Raw genomic sequence first — 26,181 nt, forward strand, 5'->3', positions numbered from 1 at the left:
CCATAATTGCATAGCATGAAATATAACATGTAGTACTGAAAAGTCCCATGCAAATGCACTAAAAAAAAAGTTTAAGGGCAAATGAAGCAAATGGTGCAGGTGCCCAGCAGCTCTGAGCTCATTTCCATACAGGGGCGGGGTCAGATCTGTGCAGGGATTTAATAGGGATCCTGATAGGAGATACAGTACCGTAGTAGCAGAGCCATCCTGTACTGAACCATGTCCTGGGCTGCCCTCCTCCTCTCTCTCACCTCTCTCTGCACATGTAAGAGCACTTGGGAGAAACTGGGTTTTGTATAATAGTTTGGTATTTAATGTTTCTAACACTTCTGTTTCTGTGTTGCAGATTCGGCCGCCCAAGTCTCACTAACACAGCCGGTGTCTGAATCAGTGAAGCCGGGGGAGACAGTGAGAATCTCCTGCACACTCAGTGGTTACAGTATCGCTATGTGCGCTGGTACCAACAGAAATCAGGCAATCGCCCAAGATACTTGTTACGTTTCCATTCAGACTCTTACAAACACCAGGGAGCTGGGGTGCCTGATCGGTTCTCTGGATCCAGAGATTCCCCCAATAATGTTCGCTATTTAGAGGAGCCTTACTAGAAGATGATGCAGATTATTACTGTGCTATATGGCACGATCCATCCAACACGTTGCACAGTGGTGTATTGCTGTGAGGAACTGAAACAAAAGCTCAGATACATCTTTTTTAACATCAATTTAAATGCTGCAATTATATAAAGGAAAGTCACACCTCATTTGCAAAATTCCAGTAAAGTAACTAGGCCAATACAGTAAAATCCCTGTACTTCCCCTGTTCCCTGTTCTAGCCACTTGGTGATCACATTTCTATGAGTCTATAGGGGTCATCCTTGACCCAAGGTAGTGCAAGTGCAAGAGAAATAAGGGGCACAAAAGCATGCTCTTTGGTGTTCATTCTAGGAGCACTTGCTCCCAGTAACGAGTGCAGCCTCAGGAGGAGGAGCTAGACCTGGCAGTAAGGACAGGGCCCTGATGCATGCTGCATGTGTTGCTGTTCCGTACTTGGTGTGTCTGAATGAAAAATGGGACAAACACACTTGTTAAAGCCGCACACCTGTCGCTGCTATACTCACTGCAATAGTGGTGCAAGCCTTCCGCAGGACTGGCAGGTCCTTATCCTCAATCAAACTGTTTCTGTAACGGAGCCGCACACACAAACATATGCAGTCGGGGATCTTACCCCATTTATTATGACCACCTTGATTAACGTTTCGGGGGGGATACACCCTCCCTTCGTCAGGATACAATTCAAAGTGCACACCATACACTTATAGCAAAAGACAATCCCACCTCCCTTTTCCCAGTGTCCAATTAGTCCAATAAAAAATCAGTCCAATAGAAAACCAAGGTCAAGCAGGGTACCTGAAAAAAAAAGGATTTCAAAGTGCACATTTCTTAAACCCCTTTACACAATACACTGTATATTTAATAACACTCCCCTGTTAAATTACAAAAATGGGAAAGGGGAGAGTGGAAGTGATTAGAAAACAGTTGTCAAATAAAAACTCAGTCCAATAGAAAACCAAGGTCAAGTAGGGTACCTGAAAAAAGGCATTTCTAAGTGCATATTTCTTAAACCCCTTTACACAGTACACTGTATATTTAATAACTCTCCCCTGTTAAATCACAATAAAGGGGAAAGGGGAGAGTGGAAGTGATTAGAGAACAGTTACCTCAATCATAAGTAAAAAAAAGATTTTTCTTTATACTCACTACCGGAGGGGCTATAACCCCTCAACTCTAGCACATTCACAATCCCCCACCAACATTTTCTTATCTGTGAAAAAACGTGCTAAAATTAGTACCATAGAATTTACAAAAGTTCACAAAAAACAAGACAAGCTATAATTTTCATTCAAGCCTGAAGGATGTAGTGTATCAAATCGCCAAATCCAATAGGCCTCCTGTCTTAATAAAGATGATTTAAAATCTTTACCTACATTGTTATTCACGACTTGAAATGAAAAATGGGTACATCTGGGTAAATCACTGCCAGTTTCCTATCACTAGAGGGCAATGTTTCGACAAACAGCTGATGCTAATGGAGGTCCCAAGATGTCCTGATGATCAGAGATTATATGAGAGAGTAAGACAAGTAATTTTACATGTAGGTATGCTAAAGATGGAGAGAATACAATGTTGTAAGCTAGTGTGTCAGTCTACCTGAGTATTAGAGACTGTTGTTGTGGTACTTAATATGTTATAGTCAACTGAATATCAAACACCAAATTCACCCCACATCTGTCAGTGCAGTTGCTTCAGTGTGAGCTCAGCATATTTGCTTCTTTCCCAATCTCATTGATTTGTTCTGCTTTTGGTTTGATATGGTTAAGGTAGCATGTACTTTAGGGTCTGTGCTTACGAAACCCATAACCATAACACACCTTTATTATGTTATTTGTATAGCCCCCCAGCAAGTGAGTATATGAGCCAAATTTCCAGGGACACTCTCTGGTTCTTTGTGTCTAGATATTGAAAACACTTGTGCAGTGCATAACTACTCTGCACCAGGCTCCCCTGCAAAAAATCTTCGAAGGGGTCTGGCGCAGAGGATACTCACTAGGTGAAGCAGACCCTCGTCCTTGTCACCCCCCCCCCACCCACTTGCATATAAATCCGACTCCCTGCCTAATTTCCTACCTGAGAGCCGGCACAGAACAGATAGCATACAGTATATGCAGTCAGAAAATTTGGGGTTTAGACGCCTTTAACAGGTCATTTTTCCTGTCATGCCCTCCTATGTAGGTTTTAGCTTCTTACAAACTAGCCTCATTAAAGTGGCTGCATTGTGTTTGAAATGTTAAAAGTGTGATCTCCTAAGATCAACAATTTTTTTTTAATCTATCTGTTTATTCATTCGTATATTTATTATCTATTATTTGGTTAGCACTGACACATTCACATCAGTCCCTGCCCTAGTGGAGCTTACAATCTAAGGCCCCTATAACATTCTTACGCTGTAGGGTGGCAAAGAAACTGCTCCTGGTGACATTTCGGTTTTGAATTTGACATTTCGGTTTCCCTCAGGGCCAGACATTCTGTGCTCTCTCAATTTAGGGGCTTTTACTGGGGGCAGGGTTAAGTTTAGGTAGGCAAACTATATATTGTTTTTTTCAGGAGAACCTGAGCTTGCCAAATCTGCCTGAGTTTTTGTGTATTTCCACTTCTGGAACAAAATTTAGAGCTTGAAATACAAAAAAAAAAAAAGAAAAAATGCTATTTTTCATGATATAGGGATTTATACCAGAAACATATTTTATTTTATGGACAAAAATTCAACTGATTTGGAAAGCCTCATATCTCCTGAACGTGCCAATACCTGATATGTATAGTTTTATTGAGATTTCTGACTTCTATAGATCAAAAACTCCCAGCAGTAAATTACTAAATCTTCAAAGCATTACAGCAGGATACGGCATACTTTAGATTCCAAAGCCAAAAATCCTGGAACATTAGGTTTACCCCAGGAAACCATACATTTTTGAAAAGTACACATTCTGACGAATCCGAAATGGGTAACTATGTCTTCCAACTCCAAAGTACCAAACGGCAATGCTTTACTGAATTTAGCATTTTCTATAAAAAATTATGAAAATTCTAAAAAAATCGCCTCAAATCTTCCACTTTCAAGCATCATATCTCCCACATAACATTAGGTACCAAGGAAATACATCCTAAATATGAAAGCCAAGGGTCCACTGAACGGTTTCATGCCCATTGTGCATAGGATCACCAATGTATCTGGCATTTAGAGACCCCAAAATGAAGTTAGTGCATAGAGATTGCCCCAGAGGTCTCTTTAGCTACTGAAAATTCAACACATTTACTGCATTTTCTGTGGGGTAAAAACACAAAAAATACATTGACCCCCAAAACCATATATTTTTGGAAAGTACACATTCGGACGAATTCAAAATTGGTACCCATGTCTTTCTACTCCAAACTACAGAGTCGCAATGCTTTCCCAAAATTGTTGGTTTTGATGAAATACCTGAAAATCACATCAAATCTTCCACTTTCAAGCAACTTATCTCCCACATAACATTAGGTACCAAGAAAACACATCCTAAATATGAAAGCCAAGGGTCCACTGAACAGTTTGATGCCCATTGTGCATAGGATCACCGATGTATCTGGAATTTAGAGACCCCAAAAGGCAGTTAGTGCACACAAAGTGTATACGCTGCAATATAAGCTACCGGCATGTGCATTATGTGCCATAAGACCCTCTAACAGTACGGAGATCCTAGAAAACCATACATTTTCCGAAAGTACACACTGACAAAACAAAAATGGGTAAATACATCTTTCTACAGCAAACTACCAAACTACAAAGCTTTGCTAAACAGAACGTTTTTTTTTACATTTCTGAAAATCGTCACAAAGCTTGCATTTTACCTCTTTATGTACCCCCACATTTTGTAATGTATCAACATAAAACTTTCTAAATATGAATGCCAGGGGTCTACTGAACAGTTTGATGCCCTATATGCATATATTGGCTAAACTACGTGCCATACAGGGGCACCCAAATAAAAATAGTGCATATGAATTTTCACATAAGATGCTCCGGCTCATGCAATTTTTGCACCCGGTATGTGTATTATGTGCCATAAGACCCCCTAACAGTATGGACACCCTAGAAAACCATATATTTTCCGAAAGTACACATTCTGACAAAACAAAAATGGGTAAATACAACTTTTTACTGCAAACTACCAAACTACAAAGCTATGCTAAACAGAACGGTTTTTATGCCATTTCTGAAAATCGTCACAAAGCTTGCATTTTACCTCATTATGTACCCCCACATTTTGTAACGTATCAACATAAAACTTTCTAAATATGAACGCCAGGGGTCTACTGAACAGTTTGATGCCCAATATGCATAGATTTACCAAACTATGTGGGGTACACAGGATGCCAAATTGAAATACAGCAGACAAAACATCCATGTGCAAAGACAAGTAATAAAGAACAATGTGAAATGCAATAAAATTGATAAAAATAAAAAAAAAATCACTAAAATCATTTTTTTTTGCCTAATAATATCTGCGGTCAGAATAACAGTTTGAGTATTTTGGCTAGGGCAAATAAGTTTTCCAGACAAAGTCAAGCGAACAACAGCCATGCATAACTGAAAATGCAATAAAATGGCTAAAAATGCAATAAAATACCTAAAAATGCACCAAAATGACAGAAAATGTATTAGAAACACCAAAATAATACACAAAAGGTATTGCGCAGTGCGGTTAGCGAATACGATATCCGCAATGGCAATAAAACATTTTTTTCAGGCAAGAATAAAAACGATGCGATAAAAAAAAAAAAGACAAAATTACATAAGTGTGTAAGTGAGTGTGTACACATGGTAAAATGTGTTTTGTGTACATGTGTGTGAGTGTGCAAGTAAGGGTGTGTAAGTGTAAGTGTTCTGAATGTGTGAAACCCACCAACCCCCCTAACCACCCCCAAAATGTATGTGTTTGTGTGTAAGTGTGAGTATAAGTGTGTATTAGTGTATTATGTGTGTGTATGTGTGTTTTTTTTACACTTACCTGGGACAAGCAGGCACAGAGATCCTCTAAAGGTGGGAGGAAGTACCCAGCAGCCACTGCAGCTTCTTCCTGCGACGCGATGGTGAGTATTCAGAAGAGGGAGGGAGGGGGGAGGGAAGGGAGAGCAGGAAAGCGCACAGACAGCGTGTCCTGACATTTCCTATGGGGCCACTCGTTCCCCCCCTCTGACTGTTGTCTAGAGGCTTGGGAACGAGCGGGGAGCGAAGAATCCGGAAGTGCAGCAGGACGTAGAATCTACGTCCTGTGGCACTTAGGTACTTTGGTACCCAGGACGTAGATTCTACGTCCTGTGGCACTAAAAAGATTAAGGGGTATACAATAACTATGTACAAATATATAAGGGGATCATATAATAATCTCTGCTTTATTTACCAGTAGGGTCTTCCAACTGACACAAGGCCACCCATTCTGATTAAAAGAAAGGAGGTTCCATCTCAATATTTCTTTACAGTGAGAGCTGTGAAGTTGTAGAATTCCCTCCCCGAATCAGTTGTGCTGGCTGATACATTAGATAGTTTTGCCATGGGGTTGAATGGTTTTTAGCAAGTGAGGGAATACAGGGTTATGTCTACATAATATATCTACATCAAAATTAATAAACAGATTGTAAACAATTCTAAGGGGCCCATTTAATAACATCATCATTTAATAAAATCGTAAATTTTACTAATTACACAAAAACTCAAAAAAACAAAACGCCTTCTGGGTCATGTAGAATTCAATGGGAGTTGTCCTAGGCGAATTGTAACAATCTTTATTTAATCTCTCTCTCTATATATATATATATATATATATATTGTAAACTAGCGGGATCCAGGACAGACACTTTCTTGGCTTTAACCCTTTTACTGCCAGCCATTTTGGTCAAAGCGGAACTTGTATTGCCAGACAGTTTTTGAACATTTTGCACTGTTTCACTTTAGGGGCCTTTCCTCGGGGGGACTTTTAGTTTACCAAGGAAAACAATATATCGTTTTTTTCAGAACAACCTAAGCTTTCAAAATATGGTAGAATTTTTGTGTAATTCCAATTCTGTAACAAGATATAGGCTTCTAAATGTCTAAAAATGCAAAAAAAATCAAATTTTCCATAATATAATCACACATACTAGAAACAAAAATTATTTTATGCACGAATATACAACTGATTTGGAAAGTCCCATGTCTCCTGAACGTGCCAATACCAAATATATATAGTTTTATGGAGATTTCTCACTTGTATAGGTCAAAAACTCCCAGCAGTACACTACCAAATTCCCAAAGCACTGCTCCAAAAAAACTGCATACTTTGGATTTCAAGGCCAAAATTCCACTAACAGAAGGTTTATCCCAGAAAATTGTACATTTTTGGAAAGAACAGATTCTGGGGAATACAGAATAGGCACAACTGTCTGTCTACTCCAAACTATCAAGTCGCAATGCTTTCCTAAAGTTATTGTTTTTTATCAAAATTTGTGATTTTTTTTAAAAAATCGCTTCAAAGCTTCCAGTCTATAGTATCTTATCTCCTACAGGTCATAAAGTAACCAAATAAAACACCCTAAATATGAATGCCTGGGGTCCACTGAACAGTTTGATGCCCAATATGTATAGGTTTACCTAAGTATGTGGCATGTAGGGGCCCCAATGTGAACATACCCCATATGAACTGTCATTTCTGTCATTTCAGCTTCTGCAAAATCAACACATTTACATCATTATATGTGGGATAAAGCTAGTAAAAAGTATGCTCACCCCAGAAAGTCATATATTTTTGGAAAGTACACATTCCCCCGAATCTAAAATGGGTACCCATGTCTTTCTACTCCAAAGTACCAAGCCACACAGCTTTTCTAAAGTTAGCAATTTTGATGACATTTCCAAAAATCCCCTCAAAGCTTCCACTTTGAAGCATCTTATCTCCCACATAGCATTAGGTACCAAGATAAAACACCCTGAATTTGAACGCCAGGGGTCCACTGAACAGTTTGATGCCCAATATGTATAGGTTTACCTAAGTAGGTGGCATGTAGGGGCCCCAATGTGAACATACCCCCATATGAACTGTCATTTCAGCTCCTGCAAAATCAACACATTTACATTATTATATGTGGGATAAAGCTACAAAAAAGTACGCTCACCCCAGAAAGTCATATATTTTTGGAAAGTACACATTCCCCCGAATCTAAAATGGGTACCCATGTCTTTCTACTCCAAAGTACCAAGCCGCACAGCTTTTCTAAAGTTAGCAATTTTGATGACATTTCCAAAAATCCCCTCAAAGCTTCCACTTTGAAGCATCTTATCTCCCACATAGCATTAGGTACCAAGATAAAACACCCTGAATTTGAACACCAGGGGTCCACTGAACAGTTTGATGCCCAATATGTATAGGTTTACCCAAGTATGTGGCATGTAGGGGCCCGAATATGAACATACCCCCATATATACTGTCATTTCTGTCATTTCAGCTTCTGCAAAATCAACACATTTACATCATTATATGTGGGATAAAGCTAGTAAAAAGTATGCTCACCCCAGAAAGTCATATATTTTTGGAAAGTACACATTCCCCCAAATCTAAAATGGGTACCCATGTCTTTCTACTCCAAAGTACCAAGCCGCACAGCTTTTCTAAAGTTAGCAATTTTGATGACATTTCCAAAAATCCCCTCAAAGCTTCCACTTTGAAGCATCTTATCTCCCACATAGCATTAGGTACCAAGATAAAACACCCTGAATTTGAACGCCAGGGGTCCACTGAACAGTTTGATGCCCAATATGTATAGGTTTACCCAAGTATGTGGCATGTAGGGGCCCGAATGTGAACATACCCCCATATATACTGTCATTTCTGTCATTTCAGCTTCTGCAAAATCAACACATTTACATCATTATATGTGGGATAAAGCTAGTAAAAAGTATGCTCACCCCAGAAAGTCATATATTTTTGGAAAGTACACATTCCCCCAAATCTAAAATGGGTACCCATGTCTTTCTACTCCAAAGTACCAAGCCGCACAGCTTTTCTAAAGTTAGCAATTTTGATGACATTTCCAAAAATCCCCTCAAAGCTTCCACTTTGAAGCATCTTATCTCCCACATAGCATTAGGTACCAAGATAAAACACCCTGAATTTGAATGCCAGGGGTCCACTGAACAGTTTGATGCCCAATATGTATAGGTTTACCTAAGTATGTGGCATGTAGGGGCCCCAATGGGAACATACCCCTATATGATCTATCATTTCAGCTCCTGCAAAATCAACACATTTACATCCTTTATGTGGGATAATGCTACAAAAAAAGTACATTCACCCCAGAAAGCCATATATTTTTGGAAAATACACATCCCCCCGAATCTATAATGGGTAAATATTTCTTATTGCTACAAAGTACCAAGCTGTAAAGCTTTCCTAAGTTTGCAGATTTATATGACATTTCGAAAATCGCATAAAAATGTTGCAATTTGCCGCATTTATCTCTCACAATTTCTTGATAAAGATCAGATAAAGACAAATCACCCCAAAAAGAAACACCAGAGGTCTACTGAACAGTTTGATGCCCAATATGCATAGATATACCAAAGTCTGCGGTATGTACTGAACCCAAAATGAAAATAGCGCATAAGGATTTCTCGCCTGCCAGCTCAGCTTTTGCACACAGAGCCCCCTGTCAGTGTATTATGTGCCAAAACTTCCCCTAACCATACAGTGACCCCCACAAAACCATATATTTTTGGAAAGTACACATTCTGACAAATCCAACAAGGGTAAAGAGTCCTTTCTACACCAAAGTACCAATCTGCAGAGCTTTCCTAAAGTTATTGGTTTTTATGACATTTCAGAAAATCGCCTAAAAATGTTGCAATTTGTCGCATTTATCTCACACAATTTCTTGCGTACAAAGGCAAGTCACCCCAAATAGGAACACCAGAGGCCTACTGAACAGTTTTATGCCCAATATGCATAGATATACCAAAGTCTGCAGTATGTACTGAACCCTAAATGAAAATAGCGCATAAGGATTTCTCGCCTGCCAGCTCAGCTTTTGCACACAGAGCCCCCTGTCAGTGTATTATGTGCCAAAACTTCCCCTAACTATACAGAGACCCCCACAAAACCATATATTTTTGGAAAGTACACATTCTGACAAATCCAACAAGGGTAAAGAGTCCTTTCTACACCAAAGTACCAATCTGCAGAGCTTTCCTAAAGTTATTGGTTTTTATGACATTTCAGAAAATCGCCTAAAAATGTTGCAATTTGTCGCATTTATCTCACACAATTTCTTGCGTACAAAGGCAAGTCACCCCAAATAGGAACACCAGAGGCCTACTGAACAGTTTGATGCCCAATATGCATAGATATACCAAAGTCTGCAGTATGTACTGAACCCTAAATGAAAATAGCGCATAAGGATTTCTCGCCTGCCAGCTCAGCTTTTGCACACAGAGCCCCCTGTCAGTGTATTATGTGCCAAAACTTCCCCTAACTATACAGAGACCCCCACAAAACCATATATTTTTGGAAAGTACACATTCTGATGAATTCAAAATAGGTAAAGTTGTTTTTGTACACCAAAGTTACACCTGGCAAAGCTACGCTAAAAACAGATCAGGAACACTTATATAGGGATAAAATGTGATAAGACCACAAAAATTGTGCAAATCAGTGAAACAACAAAATAAGTCACATGACAGTGTAATTAGTGGCCAGAATATCTGATCCAATAGTTACGCTGTCAAAATAAACAGTTTTTAGGTAAAAGAAAATAAAAACAAAGTGGTAAAATGAAAAAAAAAAAAAAAAAAAAGCAAAACAAAAAAAAACCAAAGTGTTTGTGTATACATGTGTGTACATGTGTAAAAGTTGTGTGATAGTGTGTAAGTGTGTATATGAGTGTAAATAAGTGTATAAAAGTGTGAAAAATGAAAAAAAAAATAAAAAAATAAAAAAATGCTAAAATGTGTGCTGTAAGTGTGTGTAAATGTATGTAAGTGTGTATAAATGTATGTAAATGTGTGTATAAGTGTGTAAAAGTGTGTAAATGCAAGAAAAAAAAAACTCCTTACCTGTTCCTGAAGACCCGATCGCCTCCTTCCTCAGTTGGGCCGGCGCTGGGGGAGAGGGAGGAAGCAGGAAGCAGCAGACGCGATGCGATCGCGTCTGCTGCTTCCTGGAGGGTCCTGCGAGCGATCGGCTCGCAGGACCCTGATGACAGCCCCCCTGGCACATTGCCCAGGGGGGCTGTCATTGTTAGAAGCCCTCTGCAGCGGCGGCACATGCCGCCGCTGCAGAGAGCAGCGCTTAAACGCCAACGACGTATGAGACACGTCGTTGGCATTTAAGCCCTTTTACTGCCAGCACGTATGCCATACGTGCTTGGCAGTAAAAGAGTTAAGGCAGTTTATTTACACAGGGGTGCCCATTTCAGCATACAAAACAAATCATAAAAATAAATCCTGCCCTCTGGGCACTACCTTCACACATTAGATTGGTTCCCTTACTAACCTGGGCCCCTTGTGGACTACCAGTGGGAAAACATAAATGTTGGGGTCACCCCTGTACTCACAACACTGGGGGGGATTAGCTCAGCCTCCTGGCTTTCCTTTCAGCTCCTTAGATCCTCAGTCTCTTGGCAGCTTTCTCAAATCTGGGCTCCCTCTGCTTCTGGCAGTGGCAGGCAGCACCCCCAGCCCCTCTGGGAGTCCTAACACAGAGAGGTATCCTTCCTGCTCTGTGCCCTGCTCTGAGAGACTGTCTCACACCTTGCTATACCATTAAATACCTTTTCCATAGGACAGCCTTCCTGTGGAAAGTAAGCTCCAATAGGTGAGCTGGACTACAGGAATGGATCGCCTGATCCGCTTGTTCTATCCAGAACCCTATAGCTTTCAGGGCCAGACAGCACAACCTTTTAAACAGAGCAAACCTTCTCGGTTTATCATCCTCTCCCTTAAAGGTTACATCTCCCACTATGGAGAACTTGAAGGGAAAGCTCACCTTTTCTCTCATTTGTTGAGCCATTCTACCACAATATATATATATATGCTGTATATATAGAGAGAGAGTGGCTTTTTTTAATTTTTATTTTATTTCATACAGGTTTTTGCAGGATCAGGTCTTTTATGTTATCTATTCATGGTACTGCATGGTACTAGTCATGGAACTAGTGAAATCCACAGGGCATGGTGAAAATTCTTCTTTGCTCCTTGTCACATACTTCATAAATTATGCTTATTATGAAATGAGTGAATGTAGTACTTTAGTTAGAAAAGGGCCAAGTGAAACGCCTTTGAAAGGCTGCATGTTGCCTGCTACTATTGTCCAAATACCATAAATACATTTCTAAATAAATGAAGCAAATGGTGCAGGTGCCCAGCAGCTCTGAGCTCATTTCCATACAGGGGCTGGGTCAGATCTGTGCAGGGATTTAATAGGGATCCTGATAGGAGATACAGTACCGTAGTAGCAGAGCCATCCTGTACTGAACCATGTCCTGGGCTGCCCTCCTCCTCTCTCTCACCTCTCTCTGCACATGTAAGAGCACTTGGGAGAAACTGGGTTTTGTATAATAGTTTGGTATTTAATGTTTCTAACACTTCTGTTTCTGTGTTGCAGATTCGGCCGCCCAAGTCTCACTAACACAGCCGGTGTCTGAATCAGTGAAGCCGGGGGAGACAGTGAGAATCTCCTGCACACTCAGTGGTTACAGTATCAGTGATCGCTATGTGTTCTGGTACCAGCAGAAATCAGGGAATCGTCCCAGATACTTACTGTATTTTCGTTATGACTCAGACAAACACCAGGGAGATGGGGTGCCTGATCGGTTCTCTGGATCCAAAGATTCCCCTAATAATGTTGGCTATTTAACCATTAGAGGAGCCTTACTAGAAGATGATGCAGATTATTACTGTGCTATATGGCATCCTCCATCCAACACGTTGCACAGTGGTGTATTGCTGTGAGGAACTGAAACAAAATGCAAACAAACATGCACATTGTGAACAGACCCCTTAATACCACACCCATTTTACCAAAACATACATAATAGGTTGAGTATCCATTTTAACCCCAGAGGTGCCAGAATAATTACTACATAAAATGGTTAATCTGAAAGTAACCCAAGACATGCCAGTATATTTACTACAGGAAACCGTTCCTTTACCTACGCTTTCACAAACAGAATACCAGCACCAGCAAGTTCTTCTTCCCTGCTGCTCCCACACTGCTTGTCTGTCTCTCTCTGGCTGGCTCCTGTAAAAAATCCAAGATGACCATAAAACGCACAGCCATCTTAGATTTTTAGGAAGAGGGTGCTGAGAAGAACCAAGAATGTGCAGGATAATATGGGACATTTAAACAGCAATTTGGGATAGCAAGCTGTGAGGTTTTAAAAAAAAAAAAATCAAGAATCAGTTTACTCTTCTGAAACAACATACGGTATCTCAATATCCTACTGCTCGAAAACAAATCTGCATCTTCTCTTTTTTGCATGTTAGTAATACCATAGTGCATTTAATATCCTTTAGTAGTGATGAGCGAATCTGTCCCTGAAACTGCTCACATTTTTGCAGCAGTTTCATTTAAAAAATTGCCAGCGGCAAAATGCAGAACTTTGCAGTGAATCCATACCATACCTGGATCCTTAACAGCACAAGGCAAAAAGCAGAGTGCTTCTGAGACAAAGTTACTTGCTTAGGCCATGCCTTAGGTTTTAAGCACCAAAACAAATCAATAACGTAACTATAAGCACCAGGGCCCGGGTGCAGGCCATGCAGCCTGGGGGGGGTGGACTTCTTAGACCTATAGAGGAAGCAGACCTCAGACCCCCTGTTCCCCAGGTGTGCTTCCTGTATAGTTACACCACTGGAGCATAGTTAGACAAAAAAATCTGTGCGCCAAATTTTTCCGCAGTGAATTTTGACAGAAGTTTCGCAAAACAATTCTCCAATGGCGAAATGCGGAAATTCGCAGCGAATCTATGCCTGGCGAAAAAATTCGCTCATCACTATTCATGCAGTAATTTTACTGGTTTGCTTGAAGTTAACGTAGAGCTTGTTATACATTGTCTCATTTTCCAATTTCCGCATTGATGTCTAGGATCAGTAAGGTACTGTACAGATGGGGCCATGTATGGTCACCTTAAGTATGATCAGTCTTCGCAGCACCTATAGCAGAGATGCCCAAATGGTGGGCCACTCTCTGCCCTCAGAGATGTCACCCTTATAACCCCATGTTATGAGAATTATAATGATCTGCTCCGGCCATTTTTGAGACCTTATTTTATGCTACCATTTACAGTGAGATGGAAAAAAACTTTTAAAAATCCAGTGCTGGATCCAGTGACATGGGGTCTGTTGGCATCTTTGTGACCAGGATATCTGCAGTATGGAAATATCTCAGGGAGTGCAGAAACATGTTAATATGTATTTGCAAAAATGTTACAGGGTAACCCTTTTGAAATAAAAAATAACAAAAGTGGTATAAAGGTGATACCTTTATTGGCTAACTAAGATAATCATAGCAAGCTTTCAGAACATTTTAGTTCCTTTTTCAAGCTGATTCGCATAAAGTGCATTTATTCATATAGAAATCTTTAATTAAAACATGATTGAAACAGTAGTTTTGAGTAGCCAGGGGTTTACATGTGAGATAAAGATTGCAGGTTTTATGTGAAAGAGTCTATAAATTGCTTTAACAAAGCCACTGATAGCGAACAACACCGCAGTGCATGCTGCTGAAAAGTGCTTTAGTCACACCGTTAAATAGTGTGTGAATAAAGCACTTTTCAGCAGCATGCACTGCGGTGTTGTTCTTTGTTAAAGCAATTTATGGTTGTCTTAAACCTTTGGTGGAGGTGCATACTGAGATTGAGAACTGAATCTTTGACCCTGGACAGCACGGTTACCTTCACTGATTGAGTTATTACTGGCACTACTTGGCCAAAGCCCATAAAATTTACATTGTTTAAACTTCAGAAATCATTAAAGCAAATGGTGCAGGTGCCCAGCAGCTCTGAGCTCATTTCCATACAGGGGCGGGGTCAGATCTGAGCAGGGATTTAATAGGGATCCTGATAGGAGATACAGTACCATAGTAGCAGAGCCATCCTGTACTGAACCATGTCCTGGGCTGCCCTCCTCCTCTCTCTCACCTCTCTCTGCACATGTAAGAGCACTTGGAGGAGACTGGGTTTTGTATAATAGTTTGGTATTTAATGTTTCTAACACTTCTGTTTCTGTGTTGCAGATTCGGCCGCCCAAGTCTCACTAACACAGCCGGTGTCTGAATCAGTGAAGCCGGGGGAGACAGTGAGAATCTCCTGCACACTCAGTGGTTACAGCATCAGTGATCGCAATGTGTACTGGTTCCAACAGAAATCAGGGAATCGCCCCAGATACTTACTGTGGTTTGATTCAGACTCTAACAAACACCAGGGAGCTGGGGTGCCTGATCGGTTCTCTGGATCCAAAGATTCCCCTAATAATGTTGGCTATTTAACCATTAGAGGAGCCTTACTAGAAGATGATGCAGATTATCACTGTGCTATATGGCATTCTCCATCCAAGACGTTGCACAGTGGTGTATTGCTGTGAGGAACTGAAACAAAAGTTCAGGTACATCTTTTTCACTTTAAATACTTCAATTATATAAAAGGAAAGTTCAAGTCACAGCTCTTTTGCAAAAATTCAGTAAAGGCATTGGTGATTTACTATATAGCCCAAAGTGGCCCAGGCCTAGGGCAGGAGTGTAAAGGGGCAGGCTGCAGAAACAATTACTATACAGAAGCTTCACAGTTCTATAATTACACAGTTCTATAAATGCACAATTAATGCATTAAAACTCCTGCTCTGCTTTAGGTAAAATCTCTCTAGTCCCTTAGTGATCACATTTCTCTAACTAGAAAGGGAAGTTTGAGAACAAACTTCATGTTGGGTTGAAAAAGTGAAGTTACTGATCTGTTGTTGACTCGGCCCACTTTTTCTAACCTTGGACCTCAGTTATATAGTAAAAACCACTGTGCAAAGTTTGGGGACCCTGGTTTTAATAGTGTCTGAATAGCAGCAATTTAAATTTCCCTGCTTAAAGTCAACGAGACATCTGATTGGTGGTTGGAGGCTCCACCCACTTTTTCTTTTTCCCAGTGACTAACTCTGCAAAGTTTAGGGACCCTGGGATTAATATTTACAGAACGGCAGCAGTTAAAATTTAAACCAATAAAAGTCAATAGGTAAATTGTGATTGGTGGGTGTAACCACTTTTTCTAACCTTGAGTTGAAGTCACCCAGTGACAAACAGTGGGCACCACGGCATAAATAATGGGAGAATGACAACATTTTAAATGTAAACCGATAAAATTTAATGGATGAAATCTGATTGGCTGTTAGTGGCCCTACCCACTTTTGCTATTTTTGAACTGCAGTCCCCCAGTGACCAACTTTGCAAAGTTTGGGGACCCTGGTGTTAATACTGTGAGAATAGCAGCAGGTTGACTTTCCCCATTGAAAGTGAATAGGTGAAATCTGATTGGCTGTTGGTGGCTCTGCCCACTTTAATAAAAAGATTAAAAAAAAAACCTTGAATATGTGACCAACTGTAAAAGTTTGGGGACCCTGGTGTTATTACTGTGAGAATGGCAGCAGGTTGAATTTCAATAGGTAAAATCTGATTGGCTGTTCACCACTTTTGGGCATCCAACAATCATCAGATTTTCATTCAGGCTGACCCCATGACTATGTGATTCAAGTTTGGGAAGTGTAGCCTCAAAGCTGTAAGATTGGCAGCAGTCTCAATTTCCCCATTAAAGTCAATGGCTGAAATTCGATTGGTTGTTGATGGCCCCTCCCACTTTGCTCTTTTAAAAGAAACTTGAATGCTTAGTCACCCAGGGAACCCTGGCATCAAACCAATAAAAATCAATAGGTGAGATGTGATTGGCTGTTGGTGACTCCACCCACTTTTCAAAACTAAAACTGCAGTTCCTAGTGACCAACTGTGAAAAGTTTGGGGACCCTGGTGTTAATACTGTGAGAATGGCAGCAGGTTGGATTTCTGCCAAGTCAGTAGGTAAAATCTCATTGGCTGTTCACAGCTCCGCCCACTTTTGGGCATCCAACTATCATCATATTTTCATTCAGGCTGACCCCATGACTATGTGATTCAAGTTTATGTCATGAAATAAACTACCTCATCCATCTTCCCTCTCCAGTGGCATGTTTCCATGTGAGAACCTGGCCTCAATGTGAATTTATTCCTCATGTAACTCCTCCAAAGTTTCTCTCAATTTGTCAGGAATGATTACACAACTTATATTTACTAAAAGCCACACAAACACTGTCGTAAGTGAAATGTGGCAAATTTTAGGAGTAAATTATCTGTGAAAAGTTACCGGTGTATTTCCCCTGTACAATTGTTGTAGGGAAAATTCCTGAGATAATTTACACCACAAAGGAATGATACATGTGGGATATTAGCATGGTGGGTATAATGTAGCGAATCAGATGCAGAAGTCGCTGCTCTGTCCTTATAATGGTAGTTTGCCCTGCCCCTCCCACTACGCCACTAGCTCGGTGCAAGGCTTCCGCACATTGTATTGTGTCTCCCTGGGCTATGACATATATAAGCAGCACATCTCCCAGCTGATAGTACAGTGTAATGAAACTTTACTGAACACATTAGGGCTCATCTACAAAGCGCAACAGTAGTTAGGGTCGTGCAAAGATGGCTGCAGATGACTGCTCTGTGCATGAATGCTCTTAGGCCCTTAGTACTCTTGCACTTCTGCCTTGGGGGATTTGTAAATGTCCCCATATCTACTAACACCTGAATATGAAAATGCAGTACAATATATATTTCCCTATGATTTTTGTATCTTAAACATCTACAAACAAGCAGTTACAACACATTTTTTCTTATTTTGAAGAAAATCTGCCATTTCTGTATGATTTGAGCACCTTCAAATATTTACTTATTCATCTATATTGCTTTTTTTTAGCCTTTTTTAATCATTCGGGCTTCTCTGTATTGTAGAACTGTTTTAATATTTGAGAGCCAACAGTGATTAACACAGCACTGAGCAGGGAGGCAAAAGCCACATTGCAGGCAATACAGTTTTAATGTACATTAGTCGTCAGCGCAGCCCTTTATATAATTAGTATTCTTAATTTATATAGCATCAACATGTTCCTCAGCGCTGTGAGGTAGCAGAGTTAGCCATTCTGCCTCCACTTGTGCCGTTACCCAGTGTCAGACTGACCCACCAGGATACCAGGAAAACTCCCGGTGAGCCCAGGTGTCAGTGGGCCCTCCTGCTCACCCAGCCATTTGCCTTGTATGCCTATACCATAGCCATAATTCAAAGATTAAAGAAAGTGAGTGAAGAGAGTCAGAGTCAGCAGAACCAAAAAGTTCCTGTGCAGAAGTTGCTCTATGATGTGACTAAGGTTGGGTTTACTTAAAGGAGAACTATACCCCCTGGGCTATAAAAGCCCCCTTAACTAGCACTGCCCTGACCCCCCCTCACCTCCCCCTTATCACATAAGTTCTAAGTTTAACATCTGTCCCTATCACTAACCCCAAGCTAAAACAGCAGCTGCATATCTGGCCAATGTCTTCTTAACAACTGAACACACTTTGGGTCTCTCCGTCGATACGAACCCTGCTTGCGCATGTGCAGTTGGAAGTACCACAAAATCTGCTTAAACTGCACACGCGCAAACAGGGTTCATATCGGGGGATTTTATAGCTGCATCTAAATGGATAAATCAGAATTCAACAATTCGCCAGATTAAACTTGCTGAGTTCATGTAGAAGTCAATGGCTAAGGTGCCTTTCCTTTCCTTGAAGATTTTTCTTTTGTTTTGAAACTTTAGAGATTTTGGATTTATGACACTGGGTTTTGCCTGAAAACTCAACTTTTCCAAATCGTCGCAGTGAAAATTCCCTAAAGTAGGGTTTTTGCGGCGACTGTTTGAAAAAGACAATTTTCTTGACATCCTACAGGCAGCACACAATGGGTTAAGGTCTGGACCCATCCCTGGTAGGACAGAATAACAACCAATCAGCAATACCATATTAGACCCCCCCCCCCCTTGCTCCCCCCCAGCAGTGTTTTTTTCTGTCCTATCTAGGTAGGAAGTACGGGGACCCCTGGGGTCCGAAGAACCAGGCTCTAAGGAGTTCCAGGGCCGCATGGGCAATCACCTGAGGGTGGATTGTTCAGGGGATAGTAACTTCCCTTAGGCTTACCTGACAGTGTGAGATGGTGCGGCGGCAGAAGGCTGGCGGCTCCATTTGCAGAGGGGAAATCTCTGTCAGGCCTCTGCGCTGTGTTCCGGCGCGATGCGCTGGCTGAGGGCGCGAGCGATGATGTCATCGGTGAGCGCCGCGTCTCGTGGGCTTTGGAGCTGCAGAGGATCGGTGAGGTGAGTGCGGGGTCCCTTTATGCCCTTAGGGAATAAAATTGATTTAAAGCCTTTTTCTCCTCCCATATGCTGCCGTCTGTTGGTGTTTGCAGTCCCTGTGGTCACGCTGCCAGAGTGCTGAGAGTCTGTTTGAGGCTGTGAAGGTACTTATGGTAGCCTTCTTTGCCATCCCATTCATTGTTTGGTTAATTGCTATATGGGTACTTATGTCCCTTATTCTTTTTCCTTAGATGTCGGATCCTGCCAGAGCATCTGGAAAAAGGAGAAGGAAATCCAAACACTGCTTTTGTTCAGGCTGTGGGCAACCTTTGCCTGATAACTGTCGGCAGGAAAAATGTGACCAGTGTGTCCAAGTATCATCAAATAATAAAATGGAGGATATTTTTTACCTGGTTTAAGGAGATGTTTCACAGCTTTGGTGCGGGAGCCCCTAATCCTCAAGTATCCTCTGCTGTCTCATGCCAATCCTCTGATTCTGATGTAGGTACAGATGTTTCCAGTGATTCATCATCCGCATCCTCTGATGAAGTAAAAAAGCAAAAAGAGGATTTCTTTCTCTTTCCAGTGGAAAAAATTTCAAAGTTAGACAAAGAAGTAAATAAAGTGATGGGACAGACGACTGTGCCCCCTGTAGCATCTGACAAACAACAGCTGCCATTTTTTTCTGAGAGAAAGTCACATTCCCTGTCCATCCTTCTGTATCAAAAATCATTGAGCAGGAATGGAAAGATCCGGGGAGAAAGCCAGAAGCTTCTAAACGGTTCAAACTGATGTTTCCCTTTGAGTCAAAGGATATAGGTCAGTGGGAAGACCCCCCCGAAGTTGGACATTCCAGTTGCCAGATTGTCCAAGAGGACTACAATTCCTGTTGAGGAATCTGTGATAAACGATCACATGGACCGCCGGGCAGAGTGCTCTCTGAGAAGGTCTTATAAGGCAGGTTCTAATTCTTGCAAACCGGCTCTGGCGGCGGTAGCAGTTTCTAGAGCACTTAAGTTTTGGCTTAACTCCTTGGAGGAAAAGATAGATGCAGGGACATCTAGGGATGTCATTCTGGATATGATGGGCTCAATTAAGTTGGCCTCAGATTTTCTGTGTGATGTGTCCATCGAAAATCTAAAACTGGGGGTGAGAACTATGGCACTATCAACAGCAGGAAGGAGAGCTCATTGGCTTAAGGCTTGGTCAGCCGATCTAGCCTCAAAGAACAGCTTAATATCTATCCCCTATGAGCCAGGGAAATTGTTCGGTAGCCTGCTGGATAAGCTACTGGAGAGTTTGGTTACGGGTAAAGTTAAAACTTTACCACAAGATAAGCAGAAGTTTTTGGAAAGGAGGTCCTTTCGTTCGTCTTCAAGAAGGTTTTCACCATGCGTTAGCTCTTCCAGAAGATCAGATAGGGATTTCAACAGATCTAGAGGATTCAAATCCAGACCAAGATGGGCTGATAAGGAGTCCAAGCAAAAGAAAGAGGCAAACCAGGGAAAGACTGGGTCATTCTTACGCCAGAAGACAGGGGGAAGTAGGCGGCAGGCTATCTTTCTTCCTCCAGACTTGGGAGGAGACAACTTCGGATGCCTGGGTCCTCAGTATAATAAAGGAAGTATACTTCATAAATTTCCAGTCTCCTCCAGAACACAGGTTCTGTATCAACAATATCAAGCCGAACCACAACAAGCAAGCAGCTTTGGAAAAAGCTATAATAGAATTCATTCAGTGTTAGAACCTGTTCCTCCGTCCGAAAGAAAAAGGGGAATTTACTCTCGAGTGTTTTTGGTGCCAAAGCAAAGGGGCCATTTCAGATTGGTGATAGACTTGAAGTATCTAAACCAATTTATAAAAAAAGAAAAATTTGGCATGGAAACTGTCAAGTCAGCATTAGGCATTCTTTGAGAAGGAGACTTTATGGTCACAATCGACTTAAAAGATGCCTACTTGCATATTCCAATTAATCAGAGCAGCAGGAGGTTTCTGCGGATAGCAGTAGTATTAGGCTCCTCTCTTCACCATCTCCAGTTCAAGGCCTTGCCCTTCGGGATCACTTCAGCCCTGAGGGTCTTTACGAAAGTAATAGCGGTCCTGGCAGCAGCTCTTCGAAAACAGGGAGTCTATGTAGTGCCATACCTGGACTATTGGCTCATAAAAGCTCCTTCTTATTCCCAGTTGCCTTGTCAGAGAGATTTGACAGTTGCGATGTTGGAGAGTCATGGATGGATCATCAACAAGGCAAAGTCAAACCTCGATCAAGTAACATCCATCAGATTCTTGGGATTCCAGATAGACACAATCAGTATGAAGGTTTTTCTTCCACAAGACAAAATCTCGGCTCTCCAGTCCGCAGTGAAAGCTCTGAGTCGCTCCGATCTAGTATCCCTGAGATCTGCCATGAAAGTCCTAGGGTTGATGACAGCTTCCTTGGAAGCGGTTCCTTGGGCAAAAGCTCATATCCGTCCACTACAACGTCGGATTTTGCAAGTGTGGGATCGTTCTCTTATGTCTCTAGACAGGAAATTCCGTATGTCAGCCAGCCTCAGGAGAGATCTGAGGTGGTGGTGCAAGACTCAGCGTCTGATTCAGGGCAAGTCCTTCAAAGTGCCAAGGTTTCTTTCCTTAACGGCAGACGCCTATGCCTTTGGTTGGGGAGCCCATCTTGGAGAGCATATAGACCAAGGCAGGTGGTCATTATGGGAGAAGACTCAATCCTCGAATTTCAGAGAGTTAAGAGCAGTCAGGCTGGCCTTATTGAAGTTCAGGAGGCTGGTGAAGTATCATCAAATCCTGATTCATTCCGACAACATTGTGACAGGCTCTAGACACCAGGATCCCTTTTCTGATGAAAGAGTGCCAGAGGATCATGTTCTGGGCAGAGAGGAATCTCCAGTCAATCAGAGCAGTTCAAATAAGAGGGGATTTAAATACTGTTCTGTCAGCTTTGTGTGCTTCCCCCTTTGAGATTTGCAAGAGATCAGCCTTAAGCATCTTTCATGGAAAACAGCCTTTCTGGTGGCAATTACTTCTGCGAGAAGAGTAGGAGAACTGCAGGCTTTAGCAGCGGTACCTCCTTATACTCCTTCCGGATAAGGTGATATTGAGGACCTTGCCTTACTTCATGCCTAAAGTGCCGACAAAGTCTAATATCAACTCTCAGATTATTCTGCCTGCCTTTTGTCAACAACCTTCTAACTTAGTAGAGGAGAAGTTACAATTATTAGATCGTCATAGATGCCTCTCTGTCTATATTGAAAGTTCAAAAGATTTCAGATCCTCAGAATGCTTGTTTGTCCTCTTCGTGAGCAAGAAGAAAGGAAAGAAGGCTTCAAAAGCTTCTATTGCTGCATAGAGAAGAATGCGATAATTCAGTCCTATGCTGGCTTGGATATAAAGCCACCCTTTCCACTAAAGGCGCATTCTACAAGGGCGGTCGCTACCTCCTGGGCAGAGAGCTCAGTGGTTGAAGTTACCAAAATATGTAGAGCAGCATCTTGGAGTAATGTTCACACCTTCGCGAAGCATTACAAGTTGGATTTAGCAGTCTTTGAAAATTTAGTCTTACCTGAAATTTTCCTTTTCTTTAGTCCGTAAGGCAGCACAAATTTGTTCCCCTCCCAATAAATGTTCAGCATTAAATTTTGTGTGGCTCGTCCTTTTTATAGCTTATCAACTAACACTGCTGGGGGGGATCTAATATGGTATTGCTGATTGGTTGTTATTCTGTCCTACCAGGGATGGGTCCAGACCTTAACGCATTGTGTGCTGCCTTACGGACTAAAGAAAAGGAAAATTTCAGGTAAATTTTCAGTTTTTTTGCGACTTTTCTCTCACGTCTCTTGCCTTACAGCTTTCTTTTAGTAAATGTTAGATATTCAGGAAAACGAGTTTAGTCGTGTTTGAAAATGTTTTTCAAAAAAGAGAAATGATAGAGTTTTAGTAAATCTGCCCATTAGTGTTACATTTTTATTCAGATGAGGAATCACTGTCCTGCCAGGAACTGTATACATGTATTCTAAGTTGCTTGTATGTTATGGTATATTTCAATAAAAAAAAAAAAATATAAAATATAATGTGCAGCCCTTTAATATAGCATGTTGTCTATTACTGACATTACTGGCCCAAACCCCAAAAAATAAATTTACATTAGTTTGAACTTCAGAAATAAATGAAGCAAATGGTGCAGGTGCCCAGCAGCTCTGAGCTCATTTCCATACAGGGGCGGGGTCAGATCTGTGCAGGGATTTAATAGGGATCCTGATAGGAGATACAGTACCATAGTAGCAGAGCCATCCTGTACTGAACCATGTCCTGGGCTGCCCTCCTCCTCTCTCTCACCTCTCTCTGCACATGTAAGAGCACTTGGAGGAGACTGGGTTTTGTATAATAGTTTGGTATTTAATGTTTCTAACACTTCTGTTTCTGTGTTGCAGATTCGGCCGCCCAAGTCTCACTAACACAGCCGGTGTCTGAATCAGTGAAGCCGGGGGAGACAGTGAGAATCTCCTGCACACTCAGTGGTTACAGTATCAGTGGTTATACTGTGCACTGGTTCCAACAGAAATCAGGGAATCGTGCCAGATACTTATTATATTTCAATTCAGATTCAAGCAAACACCAGGGAGCTGGGGTGCCTGATCGGTTCTCTGGATCCAAAGATTCCCCTAATAATGTTGGCTATTTAACCATTAGAGGAGCCTTACTAGAAGATGATGCAGATTATTACTGTGCTATATGGTATTCTAGCTCGTTGCACAGTGGTGTATTGCCGTGAGGAACTGAAACAAAAGTTCAGATACAGTAGCATTGGTGTATTTACTTAAAAAAGGGCCAGGGGGCAGCAGGAATTGTTGAAAAAATTCTGTTTATCCTGCAAGGTCGATGATTTAGGGTAGAGGTAAAATAAAAGACATCTGTACAGTCAGAAGGGAAGGGGGAAACATTTGGATAAAATGTTTCTTAAAAGCTAGGTGAGCGTCAGTTTCTATAATGAACCCAAATAAACCCCTGAATAAAGATGGAATCTAGAAATGAGGAAGAAATGCTCTGAGCCTGAAACTGGGTACAGCATTGGATAAAAAGGCCAGATGCCAAGAGTAGTGATGAGCGAATCTGTCCCGTTTCGCTTCGTCGAAAAATTAGCGAATCTTTCAAAGATTCGCAAAACGGTGAAAATGTCATGCGTCAAAAAAAATTCTCGCGCGGCTATTCTTTTGCCGCCCGCAGCTATTCTTTTGTCGCCTGCAGCTATTCTTTTGTCACGCGGCTATTCTTTTGACGCCCGCGACTATTCTTTTTTGACGAGCGACTATTCTTTTGACGTGGGCGACAATTTTTGGCCGCGAATCCATGCCTGACGAAACATTTCACCCATCACTAGCCAACAGGCTCTAGACACACAGGCAGAGACAAATAGTAGGAAAAACAGAGAGACTTGGGGTGATTAATACAAATAATAAACAGTAGGAAAGACAGACCGACATGGTCAGGTACAGGCAATACTTATCAAACTATCTTCTGATGCAATAAGTTCACAACTAGGAATGAGCAAATTTTTTCATCAGGCATGGATCTGCAGTGAATTTCCACATTTCACCATTGGCAAGTTGTTTCGCAAAACTTTGGCGAAAATTTGACGTGGGAAAATTCGCCAAGCATTAAAAAAACTGGTGGTTTGTGTCAAATTGGGTGCGGTAGTGTCAAAATAGACATGATCAACAAAAACATGCAGGCGACCAAAAAGTCACACAACAAATATGTTTCGTGGATTTTTTGCTGAATTTTCAGTCCGTTTCGCGAATTTTACAGCAAAATGGCAGATTCGCTCATCACTATTCATAACTCATGGAAAGCCAGTAAAGCCAGCTTCACTAAAATTACCCAGACACTGCACATATTGACACCATTTATTAAAGGTGCTCGTGTCTCAACAAACTTCAGCTGCACTGAGCCCCATTGCATCTCCTGCCTCTTCTGATGAATCCAGTGCTAGTGCACATATTGATACTGGGGAGCAATAGAGATACAGTCACCCTGGATGTGGTAGTAGTTACAGAGTTCCCACAGCAGGTTGCAAGGCGATGCAAAAAAAGGACAGCCACCACAGCACAGGAAGATTAGTCTTTATTCTTTGCAGACAACCCCTAACCACACCAGTTATGTCTTTAAAAAAAGGGGTTATCATTTGTGCCCACTTGTTACATAAACCGTTACATGGTCTTATTTATATTCACACTTCTACGAGACAATAGAGGCTGTAAAATTTAGGACATACAGTACATTTTGATCGGTACCAGTTTGCTTTCGCTTAACTTTCCACAAAATGCTAAATCTGAGCTGTAAGAATTATACTTGGTATTCTAAGATCCTAACACTGATTCTAATGTGTCTTTGGAGAAAAGATTGGCAATAAAAACTCTCCAATCTGTTCCTCAACTCATCATCAGGCCAGCTGACAAATGGTGAGGGAGTGAGGTGAGGGATTATTTTGGTTAAAGAATGCTATGTACATAAATTACTCAGTTTGTCCACCTATGCTCTGTTACCTTGTAACCCCATAGTGATGTGTAAACTGATAATTTTTCATACAAAGCTGTTAATCATGGCTGGATAGATAGATACTGTATATTTTGCACCACCCCCCCCCCCCCCAGGGAGGCCCATAGTATCATTGGTGAATCCCCTAGTGAAACCTCTATGAGTTTTTTCAGTTCATCTGTACAACCATTGATACTCACTGATACAAAATTTTCCCACTTATATCTGTAAAAGTGGTTACTTTATACAAGAAATCCCGAAGGTCCCCTGGCTACCATATAATTCTATTTTAGCAACTCATGATGCAAAATTACTTAAGATGACATTTGAATTTAACTATATCACGTTTTTGGATAATTTTTAGCTACAATGCTCAGGGACAGCATGGGTTTGTCAGTGCCAAATTCTTAAGGTATTTTCTCTGTGCATGCTCTCCAGATTGAAGTTTTTGACCAGCAAAAATGTTTTCTTCTATTAATGTTTATAGATTACCTATTACTTATTTAGAATGGGCCATTTAGCGAATTAAAGAGTTTCATAGAGTCCACCAGATTCTTTGGACCATTTACATTAAGGATCAAAGGGTTCGCACTAAACTCTTTAAAGTCTAAATTTACCAGTTTGCTT

At 41.2% G+C, this 26,181-nt stretch overlaps 1 protein-coding gene, 1 pseudogene and 2 gene segments (V, D, J or C); all 4 read left to right on the forward strand.

Annotated features, from left to right (window-relative positions):
- The first annotated feature begins 201 nt into the window (after nucleotides 1-201).
- Nucleotides 202-679, forward strand: LOC116412306 (annotated as a pseudogene).
- An 11,399-nt stretch (nucleotides 680-12,078) lies between these two features.
- LOC108645690 lies at nucleotides 12,079-12,570 on the forward strand. The segment is given in 2 exon segments: nucleotides 12,079-12,142; nucleotides 12,224-12,570. Coding segments are annotated over 2 exon segments (393 nt in total).
- Nucleotides 12,571-14,709: 2,139 nt separating this feature from the next.
- Nucleotides 14,710-15,201, forward strand: LOC105948249 (immunoglobulin lambda variable 5-39). Its single transcript, XM_012969541.3, has 2 exons — nucleotides 14,710-14,773; nucleotides 14,855-15,201. Exons 1-2 carry the CDS (start codon nucleotides 14,728-14,730, stop codon nucleotides 15,199-15,201), a joined length of 393 nt encoding a protein of 130 aa, XP_012824995.2. The 5' UTR covers nucleotides 14,710-14,727.
- Nucleotides 15,202-23,280: 8,079 nt separating this feature from the next.
- On the forward strand, nucleotides 23,281-23,847 carry LOC116407151. The segment is given in 2 exon segments: nucleotides 23,281-23,369; nucleotides 23,451-23,847. Coding segments are annotated over 2 exon segments (387 nt in total).
- Nucleotides 23,848-26,181: the final 2,334 nt, after the last annotated feature.

The sequence above is a fragment of the Xenopus tropicalis genome, chromosome 1, assembly GCF_000004195.4.
Source record: "Xenopus tropicalis strain Nigerian chromosome 1, UCB_Xtro_10.0, whole genome shotgun sequence".
Lineage (NCBI taxonomy): Eukaryota > Metazoa > Chordata > Amphibia > Anura > Pipidae > Xenopus > Xenopus tropicalis.

Coding starts and splice junctions, on each gene's coding strand:
- LOC105948249 (XM_012969541.3), top strand. CDS start 14,728: ATGTCCTGGGCTGCCCTCCTCCTCTCTCTCACCTCTCTCTGCACAT. Junction 14,774..14,854: donor TCTCACCTCTCTCTGCACAT/GTAAGAGCACTT, acceptor TCTGTGTTGCAG/ATTCGGCCGCCCAAGTCTCA.